At 43.3% G+C, this 19,828-nt stretch overlaps 1 protein-coding gene across 1 annotated transcript; it reads right to left on the bottom strand.

The window, feature by feature from the left end:
• Positions 1 to 3,060: 3,060 nt before the first annotated feature.
• LOC120054804 (eukaryotic translation initiation factor 4E-binding protein 2-like) lies at positions 3,061 to 9,693 on the bottom strand. The gene is made up of 3 exons (XM_039002445.1): positions 9,255 to 9,693; positions 3,881 to 4,072; positions 3,061 to 3,578 (listed from the first exon to the last, which is right to left on the bottom strand). Exons 1-3 carry the CDS (start codon positions 9,388 to 9,390, stop codon positions 3,547 to 3,549), a joined length of 360 nt encoding a protein of 119 aa, XP_038858373.1. The 5' UTR covers positions 9,391 to 9,693; the 3' UTR covers positions 3,061 to 3,546.
• Between the last annotated feature and the right edge of the window lie 10,135 nt (positions 9,694 to 19,828).

The raw sequence follows: 19,828 nt of genomic DNA, 5'->3' as shown, positions 1-19,828 counted from the left end.
ATCCTTTATTACAATATATATTTTTGTACATACAATGAAAAAATAAATATATTAAAGCATTTTACTCCGTTAATCGAAGTGACATTTATTGATTTAATCCTCTAAATAAGTGAGCGAACTCTAGGACATTACAGCATCATCTTCGCCTGAACTTTTGACTGTCTTCTTGATGTAATTGACTGAAAACCAATAGTCTACATGAGGCTAGCACAGCCCTGACCAAGCCTAATCTGTTCTGAAGCAGTCATGACGAACTGTACAAGACAAGTGTGTTTATGGCTTTTCGAACCAGTCACTTGTGAACAGCTTTACCACCCTCACCTCAAATCCAGATCTATTTTATAGTATTACTGCTCAGATTATGGGAAGTCGTCAGTGCCCCTCGCATAAAAAGGCCAAGGCGAGCAATTTCCTAGTTGATTGCGTTCGAAGCAGCGGGTAAAGGGAGCAAATGAAAAGAGCAACAGGTAGGAATGGAGGGGTCAAGATAGGGGTGGTGATTGGATTAAAGAAAAAAGTGTTTTTTATTTTGGGGGTGCCAGTAATCAAGAGTGACAGGAACGGGGGCATATAGACCCCCTAACAAGAGCAGAGTGGAGTTAGTGAAGCTGTGTGCAGGAGGGGTAAAGTGCAAAAGGTCCATCAACACCTTCACATTTCCCTGCCCTGAAATTACACCTATCCTTAGTCTCTCTCTTAGCAAAAGGAATGACACACTGCCCTCACACACCATTTTAACCTGTGTACCAACTACTCAGAGGCAGGTTGAATTACAAAACTAAGCTGTTGATGTTATTTACATTTACATTTAAGTCATTTAGCAGACGCTCTTATCCAGAGCGACTTACAAATTTAAGCAAGTACAGCCTAAACTAAAAGCAGTGTGATCACAGACAGTCAAGAGGTCAAAGCTGAATTCAAGGCTATCATCAATGCTGTATTAACTAAAGATGAACTAATGCAGATTAATAATCACTCTTGCCTCTGTGACAAGCCATGCTGACAAATAGTATAGCCATTTAAACTGTCTGTTGGGGTGCAGAAGTCTGTCATGTTGTTCATTGGGTCCTACTGTGGCAGGAGTCATTATAGGGCCTGGACCCTTGACTGTGTTTGTTCATACACTAGGGCATGGGGAAAAGGCTCAGTGGGTTTCCCATTAGTGAAGCAGCTTCAGGACAGTGGCAAGGAGCCAGGTGTCACAGATTCTCTAGCACGTGTTGATTCTCACAGACTAAACCCTCATTAATAACCCTCTTCTGTTGCCCACCACACCCACAGCATCCTAGTGGTCAGCTCATTATTCAGTCTAGTTTTATTTATTTTAACTAGGCAAGTCAGTTAAGAAAAAATTCTTATTTACAATGACAGCCTACCCCGGCCAAACCCAGACGACGCTGGGCCAATTGTGTGCCGCCTTATGAGACTCCCAATCACGGCCAGATGTGATGCAGCCTGGATTCGAGTGGGTTAATGGGTGGGCTAATATTGATTCTACATCGGGATTAGAGCCAATTTGTGACCATTAATTACATTGATGTAACCTAAATATTGTTTTGCAATGGCGGATGGATAGCAGCCTTATTTTTATTGGTGCAGATTTACAAAGAGAAAAGATTGAGTGTGACTGTGCATATGATGTTGTGTGCTATTGAATTTTGAGGGAGGAACAAACCTTGGTTCCTGCTTGGCAAGTAGGGAAACTGTCAACCCTACAGTGGATGGGAAGAATGAAGTGCTAGACTTGACAATTGAAAATGTCTGCTCTGATCTGACTGGACCTGATACCTGCTTTAATGCCACAACTAGTTGGACAGCAACTCACAGCCAGGTGATATCAGTCGCATATGTATGTTACTCACTAAGGTACAAGATTTGGTTGAAACTTACATTGGGATTGATCCGAAGATGGAAGAACCTTTTTTTAAATTGAATTATCTTTAAATAAAAAAAATTATAAAAGCATCTCATGTATGTTTAAAAAAAGACTGGAACCAATTTTTTTATTTTTTATAATCACAATTCAAGTTATTTCATTTAGAGCCAATATGCATCATATATACCTCTGCTTATGTGCAGAGTACAGACAGACAGACAGTGTAGCTCTTTGATGAGAGGAAGGACATCATGGTGTGTAATGATTACCGCTTTTCAGGCTGCTGGTTCTGGAATGTTATCAGTTGCAGGAGGGAACTTCCTGATGAATTCCACTTAGGTCACTCCTGCCACACTACAGATGCTGGAAATGTACAGCTTTCCTTCACAGAAGAACGGGAGCGTGCCAGTGGATTTGTAGCTGCAGCGCTGATAGCCTTTGATGGATGTGAACAGCAAACATCAAGTTCAACCAGTGCATTTTGATTTCGAGCAACAAAGGTAACATCAATTAGGTATAAATTGGCTGATGGCTTCATGTACATGTCTAATGAAACGTTTCAGGACCAGATAGGCTAAATTGTTAACTCATAATAATGAAATGTCATCCTATGTGAACTCAAGAACAGTAGGCCTAAGTGTTTTATGATTACTTTAAAAAACTAATTTTAAAAAACTGTCTTTTTATTTATTTGTATTTTACTAGGCAAGTCAGTTAAGAACAAATTCTTATTTTCAATGACGGCCTAGGAACAGTGGGTTAACTACCTTGTTCAGGGGCAGAACGACAGATTTTTACCTTGTCAGCTCGGTAAGTCAATCTTGCAACCTTTCAGTTACTAGTCCAATGCTCTAACCACTAGGCCACCTGCTGCCCCTGCTATATTACTGGTGGAATAACCATTTCTTGGGTCATTGGTTTGTTTTCTGTCAGATACAAAGTGTTTTTCCTGAAAGGAACATGTATTGCAGTCGGTCAACCCATTTACCACTAGACTAATGACACTTGCCAGATAACCGAAAGTGCTCAAGGGTTTGACAGAAGCAATCCTTTGATCCTGGAATACACATAGCCTACTCATTCTATCCAACTTCCTTTGTGCACTGGTTACTTTTTAGGAAACAAGTCTACTACCAAATATGTTTTATTTTCTTTATTGATTCTTCTTACAAACCATGTGAAAATGTTGTTTTTTGTCTCAAATTTCTCAATATTTTATTTTTTTTACATTCCTTTGTATGACAATCTTTTTATATGCAAAAATTAATAGTCTTTTGAAGGCAGTGAAGTGTGGATAACCCATGATAAGATTGATTTGAGTGGCAAAATTATTTTAAAGAATGAAAGAAATTGAATCTTTACCTCCACACCACTCCTCTGGAGCAGTCTTTTTCAGTGTTGCTGCTGGCTCCACAAGAGAAAGGCCCCAGAGGTGAGTCAAGAGGGTAACACTTCATTCACACGCCTGAACCACCTTTGAGTTATTTTACAGTAACAATACAACTGATATTTAAAGTTAACAAACTGCAACTAATGGACTCATCTGTAAACACAGAAAGTGACAATATTGTAGCAAGTCTGGGTGGGGGATTGGTTGGGCCTCTTCTTCAGCATCATGGTAGTAAGTGAAGTTGTTTCACATCCCTCTTGAATGCTCATTCCACCAACAGTTAGATGTCCATTTCAAACTGTGCATCGTCCCCTTCACAAATACACACACACACACGTGTTAATTTATTTATTTCCTACTCACCTTAAATATTTGTAGCCTGGCGGGCAATACTAACATAAGGGTAAATATTGAAACTTAAAAATGACCTGAACCCCATTAGGTACCAGTCAATCTGAACATTTGATCTTATTTCACTTATTAAATACCATTATATATTTTCCATAAAACTAATACATCTCGTATGACTGTTTTCGGGGAAGTTTTTTTTGGCACATTGTAATGCCTGAGATAAGAGTAAATTGTTGGCCTGCCTGACAGGATCATGTTCTTACCAGTGCTTTTGTCAGCAGGTGCAGTGATGTTGTTGTTCAGTGGCTCACTGTTATGGGCCTTTACATTGTTGATGTGTTTGGAGGGTGGGCTGGTGACCCCTGGAATGTTGGGGAGAGAGCACGGTGGAGTCCTGGCCAGCGGGGAACTGCGGCACTCCAGCAGGAACTTCCGGTCGTAGATGATTCTTGTACCTGAGGGGAGAGGAGGGTGTATGATGGAGAAATGTTCATGTAAATTTAATGGATCGAACAGATCGTACATTGGCGCACAATCCCACCATATAGGACTAGTACTCATCCTGTTCTGCAGTCAGATTTGGTTCAAAGCCTGCAGCTAAACTACATACACCGCAGGTTGTGCAATCTTGGTTAAACCATACCTGAAATTTTGCATAATTTGGTCAGATGCCTTATTTGTTTTACGTAGTCTGTCCATGAGAGATTAGGTACAGTGCCTCTTTCTCACGTGTGAGCTAACAGTTGTTCTGAAACACTGAGGTGTTTGTGTGAAGTGAAAGCCCTACATACATACACTGAACAAAAATATAAACACAACATGCATCAATTTCTAAGATTTTACTGAGTTACAGTTCATATAAGGAAATCAGTCAATTGAAATAAATTAATGAGGCCCTAATCTATGGATTTCACACGACTGGGCAGGGGTGCAGCCATGGGTTGGCTGCCAGGCGTGTAGAGTGGCCTTTTAGTGTACCTAGCACAAGGTGCACCTGTGTAATGATCATGCTGTTTAACTTCTTGACGCTAGGGGTCAGTTTTTTTTAATATATATTTTTTAAATAACGTTCCCAAGGTAAACGGACTATTTCTCAGGTCCAGATCGTAGAATATGCATATAATTTACAGATTAGGATAGAAAACACTCCAAAGTTTCCAAAATATTGTCTGTGAGTATTACAAAACAGATTTTGCAGGCGAAAACCTGAGGAAATCTAACACGGATTTTTTAAAATTTGTGTTTCATTTATGTCTTTCTTCCATTTAAAGGGGTATCAACCAGATTCCTTTTCCAATGGCTTCCTCAGGCTGTGACCAGGCTTTAGACATAGTTTCAGGCTTTTATTTTGAAAAAATGAGCAAGATTTTTCAAAACTAGTCAGGTGTCCTTTGATTAGTTCCTGCGCGCGAGAGGGGTAGCTCTCCATTTTCTTTCTCTCTTTTATTGAATAGGTAACGGTCCGTTTGAAATATTATTGATTATGTATGTTAAAAACAACCTGAGGATTGATTATAAAAAACATTTGACATGTTTCTACGAATATTACGGATACTTTTTGGAATTTTCGTCGAACGGAACGAGGCTGTAGTTTTCTGAACATGAAGCGCAACCCAAATGGCGTTTTTTTGTTATAAAAGTAATATTTATCGAACAAAAATAACATTTATTGTGTAACTGGGAGTCTCGTGAGTGCAAACATCCGAAGATTATCAAAGGTAAGCGATTCATTTTATTGCTTTTCTGACTTTCGTGACCATGCTAATTTGGGGCTAGCTGTTCTAGCATTGATTGATACACTCACAAAAGCTTGGATTGCTTTCGCTGTAAAGCATATTTTCAAAATCTGATTAACAACAAGCTAAGCTGTGTTTTGGTATATTTCACTTGTGATTGCATGATTATAAATATTTTTAGTAATATTTTGCGCCCTGCAATTCAGCGGTTGTTTAGGAAAATGATCCCGCTAAAGGGATCCGTAGCGCAGAGAGGTTAATCAGCTCCTTGATATGCCACACCTGTCAGGTGGATGGATTATCTTGGCAAAGGAGAAATGCTCTCCAACAGGAATCTAAATACATTTGTGCACCAAATTTGTGAGAAATAAGCTTTTTGTGCATATCGAACATTTCTGGGATGTTTTTTTTTGCGTTTATATTTTTGTTCAGGATAAATAATAAATTACATTTGAAAAGTGCTTTTCCTTACAACAACCTCCAAGTACATAAATCAACATACCGCCCTAATTATTTGCTATGCATGTGTATAGTTTAATCTGATGGTCAATCAAACCGAGAGCGATGCCAGATATCCCAGATAATACCATAATCTACATCAACAAACTCAACCGATAGCCTACAACAAATTAACCTTTATATTAACACAAAATAAAACTAATGGCATCAACATGATTGCACGAATCCTTGACACAGATATGTGCAAAAACTGTTCTGTTTGTACTGTCCTCTGTGCCAATCTGCCCACAGAGTAAAGTCACTGATATCTGCTCACAAAATGGTGGTTCAATGCATGCTATTTCGGCCAGCTGCTTTCTGTGCCAGAATTTCCCACATGATAAGTTGCCCAAAAGGAAAAGCCTCAGCAAAAAGGCAGAGGAGTCATCTGTGGGATCCCTCAGTGCATTACCCCTCTTAACATTGGATTGATATTAGAGGTAAACTGGATGGCGGGTGCGTCCTAAATGGCACCATATTCTCTATATGGTGCACTACTTTTGACCAAAAGTAGTGCACTATGTAGGGTATAGGGTGCAATTTGGGACGCAGACACCAGCTCACCACCATATCAACACACACATATACTCAGGAAATTAAGCCTAGACAGAGTAGGAAAGCAATGTTATCCATCATATCTTGCTTTTAATTGCATATTTTACATGACATTCAATGCATTTCAAATTATAAATGCATTGAAAGTTATGTAAATTATGAATTTCAAATTGTATGTCACATTTGTTAATGGTGTTTCTTGTGACAGAGGGTTCAATGGCAGCTGCTGAAAGATAAGAAACTCCAACATGATCTGGCAGGTTCTGCTAGTGCGTTAATCATCTCTGAATCAGTGTTGAACCAACGCCTTAGCTGTGACCATGTGAAGAGGGAGGAAGTGAAAGGCCTCGTGTGGAAATGCTTTAAACAGATCACGACAATCAAGACAAGCAACAAGTAGGGAGGCAGGTAGCCAGTTAGCCTAGTGGTTAGAGCATTGGGCCAGTAACCGAAAGGTTGCTAGATCAAATCCCCGAGCTGACAAGATAAAAATCTGTCGTTCTGCCCCTGAACAAGGCAGTCAACCCACTGTTCCATAGGCCATCATTGTAAATAAGAATTTGTTCTTAACTGACCTGCCTAGTTAAATAAGAAAAGTGTCCTAGCCTACATATTTATAATTAAATTGAAAAGGGCACGCAAACAAGTATGTTTTTAAAATGTCAGATACTTAAACACTTCAGATAATGTCCGGTTCTTTAACTTTGCAATGTGTCTAGCAGTGTTGTAGTCAAACCACTAAACCACGAGTCCCAAGGCCCCTTTGCTCGAGTCACGAGTCCCTATGGCTGAAGTCCTGGTCCAAGTGCTCAAGTCTGAGTGATGATTAGGGGGTTCATTAGGGGTTCATTAAACATATTTGATATTTTGGTTACTGATGTTTTTTTGTTTGCTCGTATTTCTGGCTTGCTGACTCGAAGCTCGTCTGTTGCTACTAGATTTGTGCCTCTAGATTTGCCTCAGATTTAGTAGAAGTGCGGGGCTGCCGGGAAGATTTTCATGTGAGAAATTAAGTATCGCATATACTTTCCTCCTGTTGCCAAATGGTCATAATAGCCTGCAATAGCCTATAAAACAAATAAGTCCTTCATACACGTAATTAAATGTTCAATAGTTATGTCAAATCAGTAATGATGTTTTGAAGGGATGAATGGTCGTTAGAATGAATTGGCTATTGCGCCTGACCAGATTATTATTTGCAATAATTGTAACAGGCTCTCAGCTACTCTTTTGTAATCACTGACTGATATTTGTGTAGTTATTTATTGCAGAGTGAAAAGTAAAGGGAGACTTGTCTGAACCTGGCTATGGGATGCAGGGGGGAAAGTGGGAGGGTAGACAGACTACTTTTCAATACTCAAGGGGAGAGAGACACATAGCTACACTGTTGTTTTACTCTTAAACTCAATACTAGTGTTTTCAATTTCATAAAGCAGTTTGCCTTTAACGAGGAAAAGCTAAATAGTAAGAGGTTGACTGACTGGTGGTTATGAGGAAGCAAGTGAGTCGCTTGCGTGATGTGTAGACTATGATCGGAGGCAGAGCCTGCCCACACTCATCGCTTGCTCACAAGCTGATGTAGGCTGTGTCCATCCTACTGCTAGAAAACAGAACTATCGCTGCTCTGCGCACCCAGTGCTGCTAATTTTCTGCTTATCATAGTAGCCTATCCAGTCCAAGTGCAAATACAAGTCATAGGAAGGCGAGTCCAAATCGAGTCACAAGTCTTTAAAATCGGAACTCGAGTCATGGACTCATGTACTGCAACGCTGTTTCACACCATATTGAAAGGACTAATGTTGCACAGATCCAAGTGCCTCCTATGAAAAGAACATGAAAAAGTTGAATGTAAGAAATGTTACATAAGCCTGTCAAAAAACACAAGACACCTGCATTTACAAAGCTTTACCTATAGATGAACAGCCTTACCTATGGATTGTGACTACATGAAATGGGGTACCAGTCTACTCAGTGACACCCATAGAACACAATTGTTTAGAGTTTACACTAATATTAGTGTCATTACTCTTACTGTGGAACTGTCACTATCCAGCCTATTGTGCGTATTGACAACCCTATTGCACTGTACAGCCTTATGTATGGATTGTGGATCCATGAAATGGAGTATTAGCCTACTCAGTGACACAATTGTGTAGTTAACACAAATATTAGCGTCTTAGCTAGTTCTTATTGCAGGACTCTGATCCCACTGTGAAATGAGCCACATTAGCTCACTCACCAGTCTACATAGTTATGTTTTGTGTGTGTCACTGAGTAGAGTGACACCCCAGTTCACGGATCTACAATGCATAGGTACACTGCAATATAAATGTTCAATACACATAGTAGGTTGATTTCACACAAATATTAGTGCCTTAGCTATGTCTTATTGCTGGACTCTGAAACCACAGTGAAACATAGGTATGAGGACCGTGGTGGTGCACGAAAAGCTAAGCTAACGAGCTAACAAGCTGATGATGCAAATAATGGCACTTGCCAGCTGTAACAAAAACAACAGTCACTGTATGCAATGCAATGAGGCATGAGCATATCGCTGGCTAAAGCCTTTGTCAGTTTACAACATTGCACCACAAACATTTTTGCTAAATACATTTGTTTGATTGCTAGACAGGTGTCCTTTGTCTAGAGGTTTGATAACCCTATCGAGATTTGTGTTATGGGTACCTGCACAGCTCGAGCGCATGGTAATCAGGCTAACAATCGAATCATATCCCGTTGAGTTAGCTATAACCACGTCATAAACAGTTATGCTTTTACATATTACATAGCTATAACATAGACATATAACTAGTCCTATAAAGGCTAGCTACTAGCTATAGCTAGCTACCTCCAGGTGTTGTGCTGAACAGAGTTCCCCCGGGAGTAGTGGAGTAGTCGTTGGGCATGTGCGAGGCGTCGTTTATGGTCACCCGCCTGGTCGGAATAGCCTTGCTAGTAGTGGTCTTCTGACAGCCCGTAGACATCTTCAAAACACAGGGGCGTTTGCTAATAACTACAAATTGGACAACTTAGCTAAATATCTTGGACCTGAAAAACAACAAAACAAACAACGTGCCCTGTTGCTGCTTCCTCAATTATTTGCTTTGGGTCGTTAGCAAGCTAATTCCTAAATAAAAACAAATACTTTATTTTGTCATAAGTGCAAATAATGTTGTATATCTAAACTAATCACACATTCCCACACGCAGACCGACAGACCAGGTTCTGTAGGACCTTAGCAGCACACGTTCTTCCACTCAACACGCACTCAAAAAACAGACAGGAAAGAGCTGCTCTAAGCAGAGAATTGACATTACGTCTCCCCCTACTGGTGGATGGTGTTGCTATTTCTTCGTCGGTGGGGTTTATCGGCGGTTGGCATCCAACATTATGGTGCATTACCGCCACTTACTGTACTGGAGTGTGGGCCAGGGACAAAGAGAAACTAAATCCAAAATATTTGAGACTATATCTAATGACGTTCTAGGTTCTACTCAATATACTCTTTAAACTAATTTCCTGTATCCCCTTCTCCCACATACTAGATCTCAGCCTCTCTTTCCCTCTGATACTGCCCACACTGCAGCAATACATGCTCAACGGTCTCTGTTTCCTGGCAATAATCACACTTTCCTGTTGGATGCTTTCCAATCAAATTTAAGTACTTATTCAACTGGCTGTGTCCCACCCTTAATGTTGTAAAAATAGCCTCCTCTTCTGTCCCTTCCTGCCATCCTCCCCTCTCCAACCTTCCTCTGTACTTGAAATAAATGCCTTCCCTTAGTTTCTCTATTCCACTGCTCCTGCCATCTCTGCACCATCACTGTCCATATCAGGCCTTTTGCCTACGCCTTGCTCATTGAAACGACAACATCCCCACTTCTAAGTGCTTGTGATCGGCTATGAAAAGCCAACTGACATTTACTCCTGATTATTATTTGACCATGCTGGTCATTTATGAACATTTGAACATCTTGGCCATGTTCTGTTATAATCTCCACCCGGCACAGCCAGAAGAGGACTGGCCACCCCTCATAGCCTGGTTCCTCTCTAGGTTTCTTCCTAGGTTTTGGTCTTTCTAGGGAGTTTTTCCTAGCCGCCGTGATTCTACACCTGCATTGCTTGCTGTTTGGGTTACAGCACTTCGAGATATTAGCTGATGTACAAAGGGCTATATAAAATAAACTTGATTTGATTTGTTTAGCCAGTACATCAACTGCATTGTTCACCTCCACATGGGCTGGAACCCAAGTAAATCTTATCTGTATATCCATCCATCTAATCCTGCCATGGGTTTGTAGCACCTCATAAAGCAGGTCTTGTCTGCTACGTGACCTAACGGACTGGAGACTCATTAACACTGCACATGAATCAGAGCAAATAACTACTCGGTCTGGCTTGACTTTCTCCACCCACTGCAAAGCCAACAGTATAGTCATCAGTGTAACGGATGTGAAATGGCTAGCTAGTTAGCGGTGGTGCGCGCTAATAGCGTTTCAATCAGTTACGTCACTCGCTTTGAGACCTTGAAGTAGTGGTTCCCCTTGCTTTGCAACGGCCGCGGCCTTTGTGGAGCGATGGGTAACGACGCTTCGTGGGTGACTGTTGTTGATGTGTGCAGAGGGTCCCTGGTTCGCGTCGGGGCGAGGGGACGCCATAAAGTTAAACTGTTACATCAGCTCCGCCGTATATACAGCCAGCTGATCTGTAATACATTTTCTGACTTCCACCCCACATTCTTGCACTACAAATGCTGACCCAGTAGGTCCTGTCCTTAGATCTTTTGAACCATTTGTGTATATGGCCACAAAATCCTGATACACAGTATCAAGACTTCTCTTCAACAAATCAGATGGATCAACACCCTCCCCAACACCCTCCCTGTCTTTCTGAAGTCTCTCTGACACTTCTAGATCAACTACTGGCTATGGTGGATTTACAGGAATAGCTACCGTTGGACTAAACACCCTTCCATACAGTCCCATCTCCTTCGCCTGGGTATTACCCACCCACCCAAAGCTTGAGTTCTGTCTTCGCTTATGTTCCCAGCATGCCTGGAAAATCCATTTTGCAGGATGAGACACGCCATGTCTCTGTAGGTTGACCCAATAATTCATTATCAGCTGCTGTCTCCTAATCTGCAATGGCATATCCCCCACTCCACCTGTAGTACAGCCACTGCGGATGGCCGAACGCCCCACTACATATTCTGAGTCCTTGTCCCTGTATGACATCTAGCCTTTCCAATGTACGGGCTGCCAAACCATACGCTATACTTCCATAGTCTACTACAGATCGGATCAATGCAACATACATGGTCCTCAATGAGGAACACCCAGTGTCAAAGTATACCCCACGGAACCTGAAGGCCCCCACCCTCTCCAAATTTCTCCCATTAACCTCAAGCATACCTCATATACCACCTTCCTCCTGGTAAAGAACACTGTCTGAGTTTCTTTACAGAGAACCTGAATCCCCACATTAATGCCCACCACTCTACCTCATCAATTGCTTCCTGTACCTTCCTGACTATACAGTATATGGCACATTTCGTCCCCTCTTCCATAAGGCCCCAACATCTGCAAATAACGACCTCCCAATATCCGGCTGTACCTGAGAGTAAACGTCATTGATCATGATTGAGAACAACAGAGGACTAATCACGCTCCCACCGTTATCCACCAGGTAGCTGCCTGATTGTGACTTTCCCACCCTCACCTGGATAGACCTTCCAAACAGGAAATCCTTTATCCAGTTGTACGTTCTTCCTCCTACCCCCATAATATCAAGCTTGATTAACAATCCCTCCTTCCACATATTACACCTTCTCCACATAAAAAAAGACCGCTACAACAGTCCCCTTGCTAGTTTCTCTTCCCTTCCTGAACCCACTCTGATGTGGTGATACTAGCCCCCTGCTCTCCAGGAAGTAAGTTTGCCTCTCCATAATCATACGTTCCCTAATCTTACATACATGAGGTGTTAAAGCTATTGGCCAATAGCTTGTTGGCCTCGTTGGGTCCTTCCCTGGCTTCCGGAGTGGTACCACTACTGCCTCCTTCCAAATGCCTCACTGTGTTGTACAACACCAATACCTTATACAGTGCCTCATCACTAAGATGGGCCAACATAACATAGCACACCTCATCTTTCCCAGGTGAGGTTAACCCAGCCTTACCTATTGCCCTTTTTACTTCTGCCATGGTAAATGGTTCATTCAATGGATCATTTACATCCTCCCTCCTATCCAGCACTCCAAGATGCTCCTCTCTTTTATTTATTTATCCGTTATTTTACCAGGTAAGTTGACTGAGAACACGTTCTCATTTGCAGCAACGACCTGGGGAATAGTTACAGGGGAGAGGAGGGGGATGAATGAGCCAATTGTAAACTGGGGATTATTAGGTGACCGTGATGGTTGAGGGCCAGATTAGGAATTTAGCCAGGACACCGGGGTTAACACCCCTACTCTTACAACAAGTGCCATGGGATCTTTAATGACCTCAGAGAGTCAGGACACCCGTTTAACGTCCCATCCGAAAGACGGCACCCTACACAGAGCAGTGTCCCCAATCACTGCCCTGGGGCATTGGGATCTTTGTTTAGACCAGAGGAAAGAGTGCCTCCTACTGGCCCTCCAACACCACTTCCAGCAGCATCTGGTCTCCCATCCAGGGACTGACCAGGACCAACCCTGCTTAGCTTCAGAAGCAAGCCAGCAGTGGTATGCAGGGTGGTATGCTGCTGACAAAGTGGGAAAGTCTTGTTCTCTCTCTCCCCCTCCTCTGACAAATTTGCCGAACTATGCACTTCGACAAAGACTTTCGCCCTCATCTCTGCCTTCTCATCTGTTACTGCCACATCCTTCCCACTCGTCAACACTGGATAATTCCACTCCCTTCTGACCCCACTCATCCTCTTAATCATCCCCCACAGGTGGGGTAATGATCACTCCCTACTGCCGACTCCTCACATACCTCCCACTCACAGATTCCTGCCATCGCACTAGATACCAGAGTGAGGTCCAAGGCAGACTCCTTCCCTGTGGCTACATCAATCCTGGTCCCTTGGCCATCATTCAGGCACACCAGATCTTTAACTTCTATCAGATTTTCCATCTCTTGACCATTTCCATCCACCCGGTTCCCCCCCAGAGCATGTTGTGGGCATTCAAATCCCCACATATGACCTTACTTTTATCCTGGCCCTCCACCAACTCCTAGGTCCAATACCTGACATGGATTATAGTAGTTCACTACCACTATCATCCCTCCTCTCAACCATACCTCCACATATTCCTGTGCAATACCTGACATGGATTATAGTAGTTCACTACCACTATCATCCCTCCTCTCAACCATACCTCCACCTCTTCCTGTTCAATACCTGACATGGATTATAGTAGTTCACTACCACTATCATCCCTCCTCTCAACCATACCTCTACATATTCCTGTTCAATACCTGACATGGATTATAGTAGTTCACTACCACTATCATCCCTCCTCTCAACCATACCTCTACATATTCCTGTTCAATACCTCTGCTTAGCATCCTGTAGTGAAGTCTTTGCTTCATGAAGGTGGCACCCCCCATATCGCTGCCCACCTGCCCCGTAATCCCCAGTCTAGATGCTCCTACCCATCTCTCCCTTGAACCTGTATCTCCCTGGACCTGGACCACCCTAGACCTGGACCACCCTCAGCATGACACCCTTCTCTCCACTCTCACTTGTTGCACCTCCACTGCCTGCTTTATAGCCTCACACCCACTACATGCCACACTATGAGCACCCCCACAGCTGCAGCACTTTGGTTGTACACCATCCCCACACGCATGCTCCCCTCCACACCTTTTTTTCTCTTTACAGGCTGTTGCCACACGCCCAAACCTCTGGCAGTTATAACATTTTAAAAGCTTCGGTACATAAAGCACTCACATAAGAACTCAAATATCCTATGATTATTTTATTTGGCAGTATCCAGTCCTTGAAGTGTAACAGAATAGACGGACTATCTACCCTAACTCCACCCCTTGTTACTTGCAATCTTTGAACATTCACTAGAACGCCTCCTCTCAAATTGTCGCTTACCTCTTTAGTGCTAACACTCACAGGCACTCCTGTTATCACCCCTTTAATCCACTGCATCCCTGCTTGATCACTCCAGCTGCTCAACAACACCTTACACTTCCCAATTTGCTTCACTCAGAGCTTTTTCCCTCTGCGCCATTTCCTTACAGAACACCAAGTTCCCATCTCTTAACACTTTAGCATCACAACCGTCAACCTTATCGGACTCATCGCCCCAACTCCCCTTCCTCCCTAAACTTCAGAATCACTTTTGCTCCTCCTCAACTCCATGCTCCCCTCACGTCTTTTATTGCCTCTCCTCGGCACTTTATAACTCCGAGCTGCCGCTAGCGTTGGAAACTGTTGCTCCCTTCAAACTTCCCTTTCTTTCTCCTTTCTGTCTCCATAGACCTCTCACACCCCTCCAAACCCCTACTCCCTTTCTCTCCCGCTTTCTTATTCCCGCCTTTATTTGTACCAATATGCTTCATACTTGCTTCACTTTCTGCTCCATCACTATCTCCTACCATCTCTGACCCAGTCACAGCACAACCGTGCCGAACCGCCGCCATACCGAGTAAAATTTGATTGTTTGTTTATCAACGATTGAACGCTAGCCACAGCTTTCCAAACAGTGATCACTGGTCCACGAAAACAAACTCTCGCGTCCCTTTGTGATTTTACGCTCCTCTCTCTGCCATCAATCACGCTCGCCACCTCCCGAAATTCGTCTCGTGTTGCTATTTGTAAGATCTTCTTCTTCTTTGATGAGGTCTAACCGCGGTTGGCATCCAATAAATGTTGCATTACCGCCGCTAGACTGGACTACAACACCCTTATGCTTTGCTCAAAATGTTATTTTTTTTTATTTTTAACAAATACCCCACACTCACAAAAAATGACATAACAATAATAAAAAATAACACCACCCTACTCCATTATTTAAATCTATTTAGTCCTACCTCAGGTCAACAACCTGAAAGGATGGGACACTACCACTTAGCACACCCTGTAACTGTTCTGATGTCAAGTCTCACACACCCAAATACCTCTCTGCAGCTGCCACCACAACCTCAATTGTCTGCGACTTATGTTCCATCCCTGCAGAACAGCTGATAACCATTGCTGTAAATGCTAAAGATCCAATCTTACAGAAATGTATACCACTTGTTGGCCTATTCCTCTGTACTGGTACAGATCTACTACTCACACCACTCCCCTCACGATCCCTCCCCCTTGACCCATCTTCGACTTTCTTCACCGCCTCAGCACATTCTGCACTACTCTAACCCTGTAAATCTCAACGTGCCTCTCTCACATGGGACATTTCTGATCCCCAGCCCCATGGGCACCCCTACAATTAACACATACCACTACTTTCCCCAATGCTACACATTCCTGCTAACAAATGCCCATAAGCTTGTCACCTGTAACATCATAATGTATTCGGCACAAAAGCTTGTATAGGATAACTTATATATCCTAACATCACTTTGTTGGGCAAAGAATCAACATCAAAACTCAAAAGAACAGACAATGACTCTTCTGTTTCACCACTCACGCCACCCTGTCTGCGTCACACCAAACGACGAGCATCACAAACCCCTGGAATCTTCCCCTTCAGTTGGTCAACTTTTACATTTACCGCTACCCCAGTAATCACTCCTTTCAACGGCACCCTTTTCTTGAGAGAAAAACAATTCACATTTCTTGTCCCTATTCGTTTAACGCGGAGCACCTTCTCCCTCTGATCAGCAGAAACACAAACAATTATCACAAGACCCCTTCTGGTTACCCTCACCGATTCCACAGCACCCAACTCTGTTTTCACCCACCCCGAAACCACAAATGGATGAGCCAAAAGGCAAGGGTCCACTTTTTCCAAAAACTTCACTCCTACTGTCAGACTCATCTTTATCCTGACCCTCGGTGCAAGCCTCGGGCTCCGAGACCTTCACTACACCTACTGCCCTCATTCACTTCAATTTCTCCTCCTGTCTTCAGCTAACTCTGTGTACACTTTCTACCATTCTTCAACAAACATTCTCCCTTTTTTCCGCCATTCTTAACTGACTCAAGCTCACACTCTTCCTCCCTCTCTCTCTTAGTCCTCCTCTGCCTCTCTTTTTCCCTCCACTCCTCCTCCGTATTCCAAGTATACATCTCCTTATGATAATACTGCACTTCTCCTGACATACATCTTGTTCTTGCCTTCTCAAAGGATGACATTAAACCGGCTGATACAATCTCTGTACAATTAACACAAACCCCTTGGGATGTAGCACTCAACAGTGCTAAGCTCCTACCCATTATTCTCGAAATACACAATTAAATACTACAACCCCTGAAGATTTTCCCAGCAGTTCACTTAAGCTTGGCTCTTCAACACCATTACTCATTAAATCTAACAACAATCTCTCTCTTCCCTCCCATATTGCTGGCACTGAAATAGCCCGTTTTCCACTGTCTCCATCTCCTCCTGACAGTGATCACACCTCCCAGTCAGATGTTTCCCCACCAATTTCAATGTACTGAGCCTTGTGTGTGACACTTTCCTCCCTTCTCTCTCGACCTGAGGACCTCCCTGCCTCCACCTTTTCCTGTATCGTATACAGGTGTCTTCCCTTTCCCTCTCTGCTCCACAACTCTTGCCATTCGTTTGTAACCACTGTTCTTTTTAACCCCTTGGGTTCTGCTTTACTGATTGACATTTCAATATCAACATTAGGATGTTTGAGAGCCTGCTTGGCGAGAAGATCCACCACCTCATTCCCGTCTACTCCCACATGAGCCGGTACCCAGAGGAACATCACAAATATCCTCGTCTGTCTCACCCTAAACAGGCCCTGCAAAATCTCAATCTTGTCTTCTCTGTGACACAAATGAATTTAAGCTCATCAGTACTGCACATGATTACCCTGTCTGGCCTACACCCACTCTTCAGCCAAGAGTATGGCCAGCAACTCCACTGCGTATACGGATAAACGATCCGTTGCTCTTTTGGTCACTGCCACCTTAAATTCAGGAACACTAAAAGCTGCACCTGTCCTCCCTGTTTTATGGTCCTTAGATCCATCAGTAAATATATTCAAGACAGCACAGTACTGAGTTCTTAAATGTTCACTTCAAACATTTACTGGATCTACTCTTTCCTCACCAGCTCTTACCCTGTCAAGCAACCCTATGTCTATCATTGGCTGAGGGAGCAAGGTGGGATAGCAGGAAGAGGGTCTGAACTCCTTCCCAAACAGTCCTATCTCTCGCCACGACATTACCTATCCACCAAACATTTGTATTCAGATCTCATTCATGGTCCCAGCACTCTAGAAGTACTTTTTTTTGCAGGATGTGTAACCTTCTGTCCTTGAAGATTAACCCAATATGTCATGGTTAGTTGTTGTTGTTTTCAACTTTAAACGCCATCTCCCCCAACTCCACCTCCAGCTCTGCCAACAGGGAGGTCCTGACTGCTCTACAACATATTCTTAGAGCTTGAGCCTGGATTACAGCTAGCTTTTTAAAAAAAGGAGCGAGCTGCTGATCCATATGCTACACTGCTATAGTCCAGTGACGACCTTGATAGCGCTATATATAAAATATTCAACACCCTTCTATCCGCCTCCCACGCCATTCCTGACAGGCAACACATCACATTCAATAATTTATTACTACTCTGTTAATATGTTCTGCCCATGTAATCTGAGTGTAAAACCTGACCCCCAGAAACCTAAACACTCCCACCCTCTTCAGATTCCTCCCATACAGCTTTAGGCATATTTCCTCCCCAACCTTCCTTCTAGTAAAAAACAGTCTGCGTTTTCTCAACTGAGAACTTGAAGCCCCACTTGAGGGACCACTGTTCAACTTCTCTGATTGCTTCCGGCTGTAAGACTATGGGGAATATTGCTCCCTGTCTTCCACAACGCCCCGTCATCTGCAAACAATGACCTCCCAGTATCTGGTCACACCTGGGAGAATACATAATCAATCATAATGGAGAACAACAAAGTACTAATCGCACTTCCCTGGAGGGTACCATTATCTACCTCATAACTTTCTGACATAGAGCTCCCCACCTTCACTTGTATTGATTGTCTAAAAATAAAATCCTCCAACCCCCATGCTATCCAATTTGATGAGCAGGCCCTCCAAATCATATCATAGGCCTTCTCTACATCGAAGAAAACACCTCCTTATTTGCCTGTGCCTTCCGTATGACTGACTGTAGACACAGTACATGATCCATCGTTCCCCTGCCTTTCCTGAACCCACCTTGATCTGATGACATTAGGCCTCTGCTCTCCAGGAAGTATGTCAGCCTTTCTGTTATCATCCTTTCCATACGTTTACAGACATGAGATGTCAAAGCTATCGGCCTATTACTTGATGGATTAGTAGGGCCTTTCCCTGATTTCCGTATCGGCACCACTACTGCCTGCTTCCAACTGTCAGGCAGCTTTCCTTCCTGCCACACCTTATTGTAAAGGCCCAATACTTTTCCCATTGCAGTGTCACTGAGACGAGCCATCATGACGTAACACATCTCATCCTTCCCAGGAGATGTTACCACAGCTTTAGCTATTGCTCTCTTAATCTCATCCAACGTAAAAGGAACATTCAATGCATCCTCCACCACCTCTCTCTGATCCAGGATCCCTGGATGCTCTCCTCTGACCCTCTCTTTTCCACACTGTCCCTCATCCTTTAAATGATTTGAGCTGTGGACTTTCACAAATGCCTGGGCTAACATCTCTGCCTTCTCCATGTCTCTCACTGCAACAGTCTCCCAACTTTTCAGCACAGGGAGATCCCAATCTACTCTGACCTCACTTATCCTCTTAATCATCCCCCAAACCTCTTCCACTAGAGTAGTCCTCCTAGCTGTCCTCTTAGCTGTCCTAATGGTCCTACTTACTACTGCTTATGCTTGTTAATACTGAATCATGTGCTGATAGTTATGGGACCTTTTCAATGTCCTGAAAGCCCTGTTATTAATTTTCAAAGCTTTTCAAAGCTTCTCTGCACTCTTCACTCCACCAGGGAACTGCGTTACTCTTTCTCCCCCTGTACCCATAGGAATCACCTGCCTTCCCCCTTCTCCCCCCTGTACCCATAGGAATCACCTGCCTTCCCCCTTCTCCCCCCTGTACCCATAGGAATCACCTGCCTTCCCCCTTCTCCCCCCTGTACCCATAGGAATCACCTGCCTTCCCCCTTCTCCCCCCTGTACCCATAGGAATCCCCTGCCTTCCCCCTTCTCCCCCCTGTACCTATAGAAATCCCCTGCCTTCCCCCTTCTCCCCCCTGTACCCATAGGAATCACCTGCCTTCCCCCTTCTCCCCCCTGTACCT

The sequence above is a fragment of the Salvelinus namaycush genome, chromosome 1, assembly GCF_016432855.1.
Source record: "Salvelinus namaycush isolate Seneca chromosome 1, SaNama_1.0, whole genome shotgun sequence".
In the NCBI taxonomy this organism is placed as follows: Eukaryota; Metazoa; Chordata; class Actinopteri; order Salmoniformes; family Salmonidae; genus Salvelinus; species Salvelinus namaycush.
Note: the sequence above shows the minus strand (reverse complement) of the source record. Positions and strands in the feature narration are given on the sequence as shown.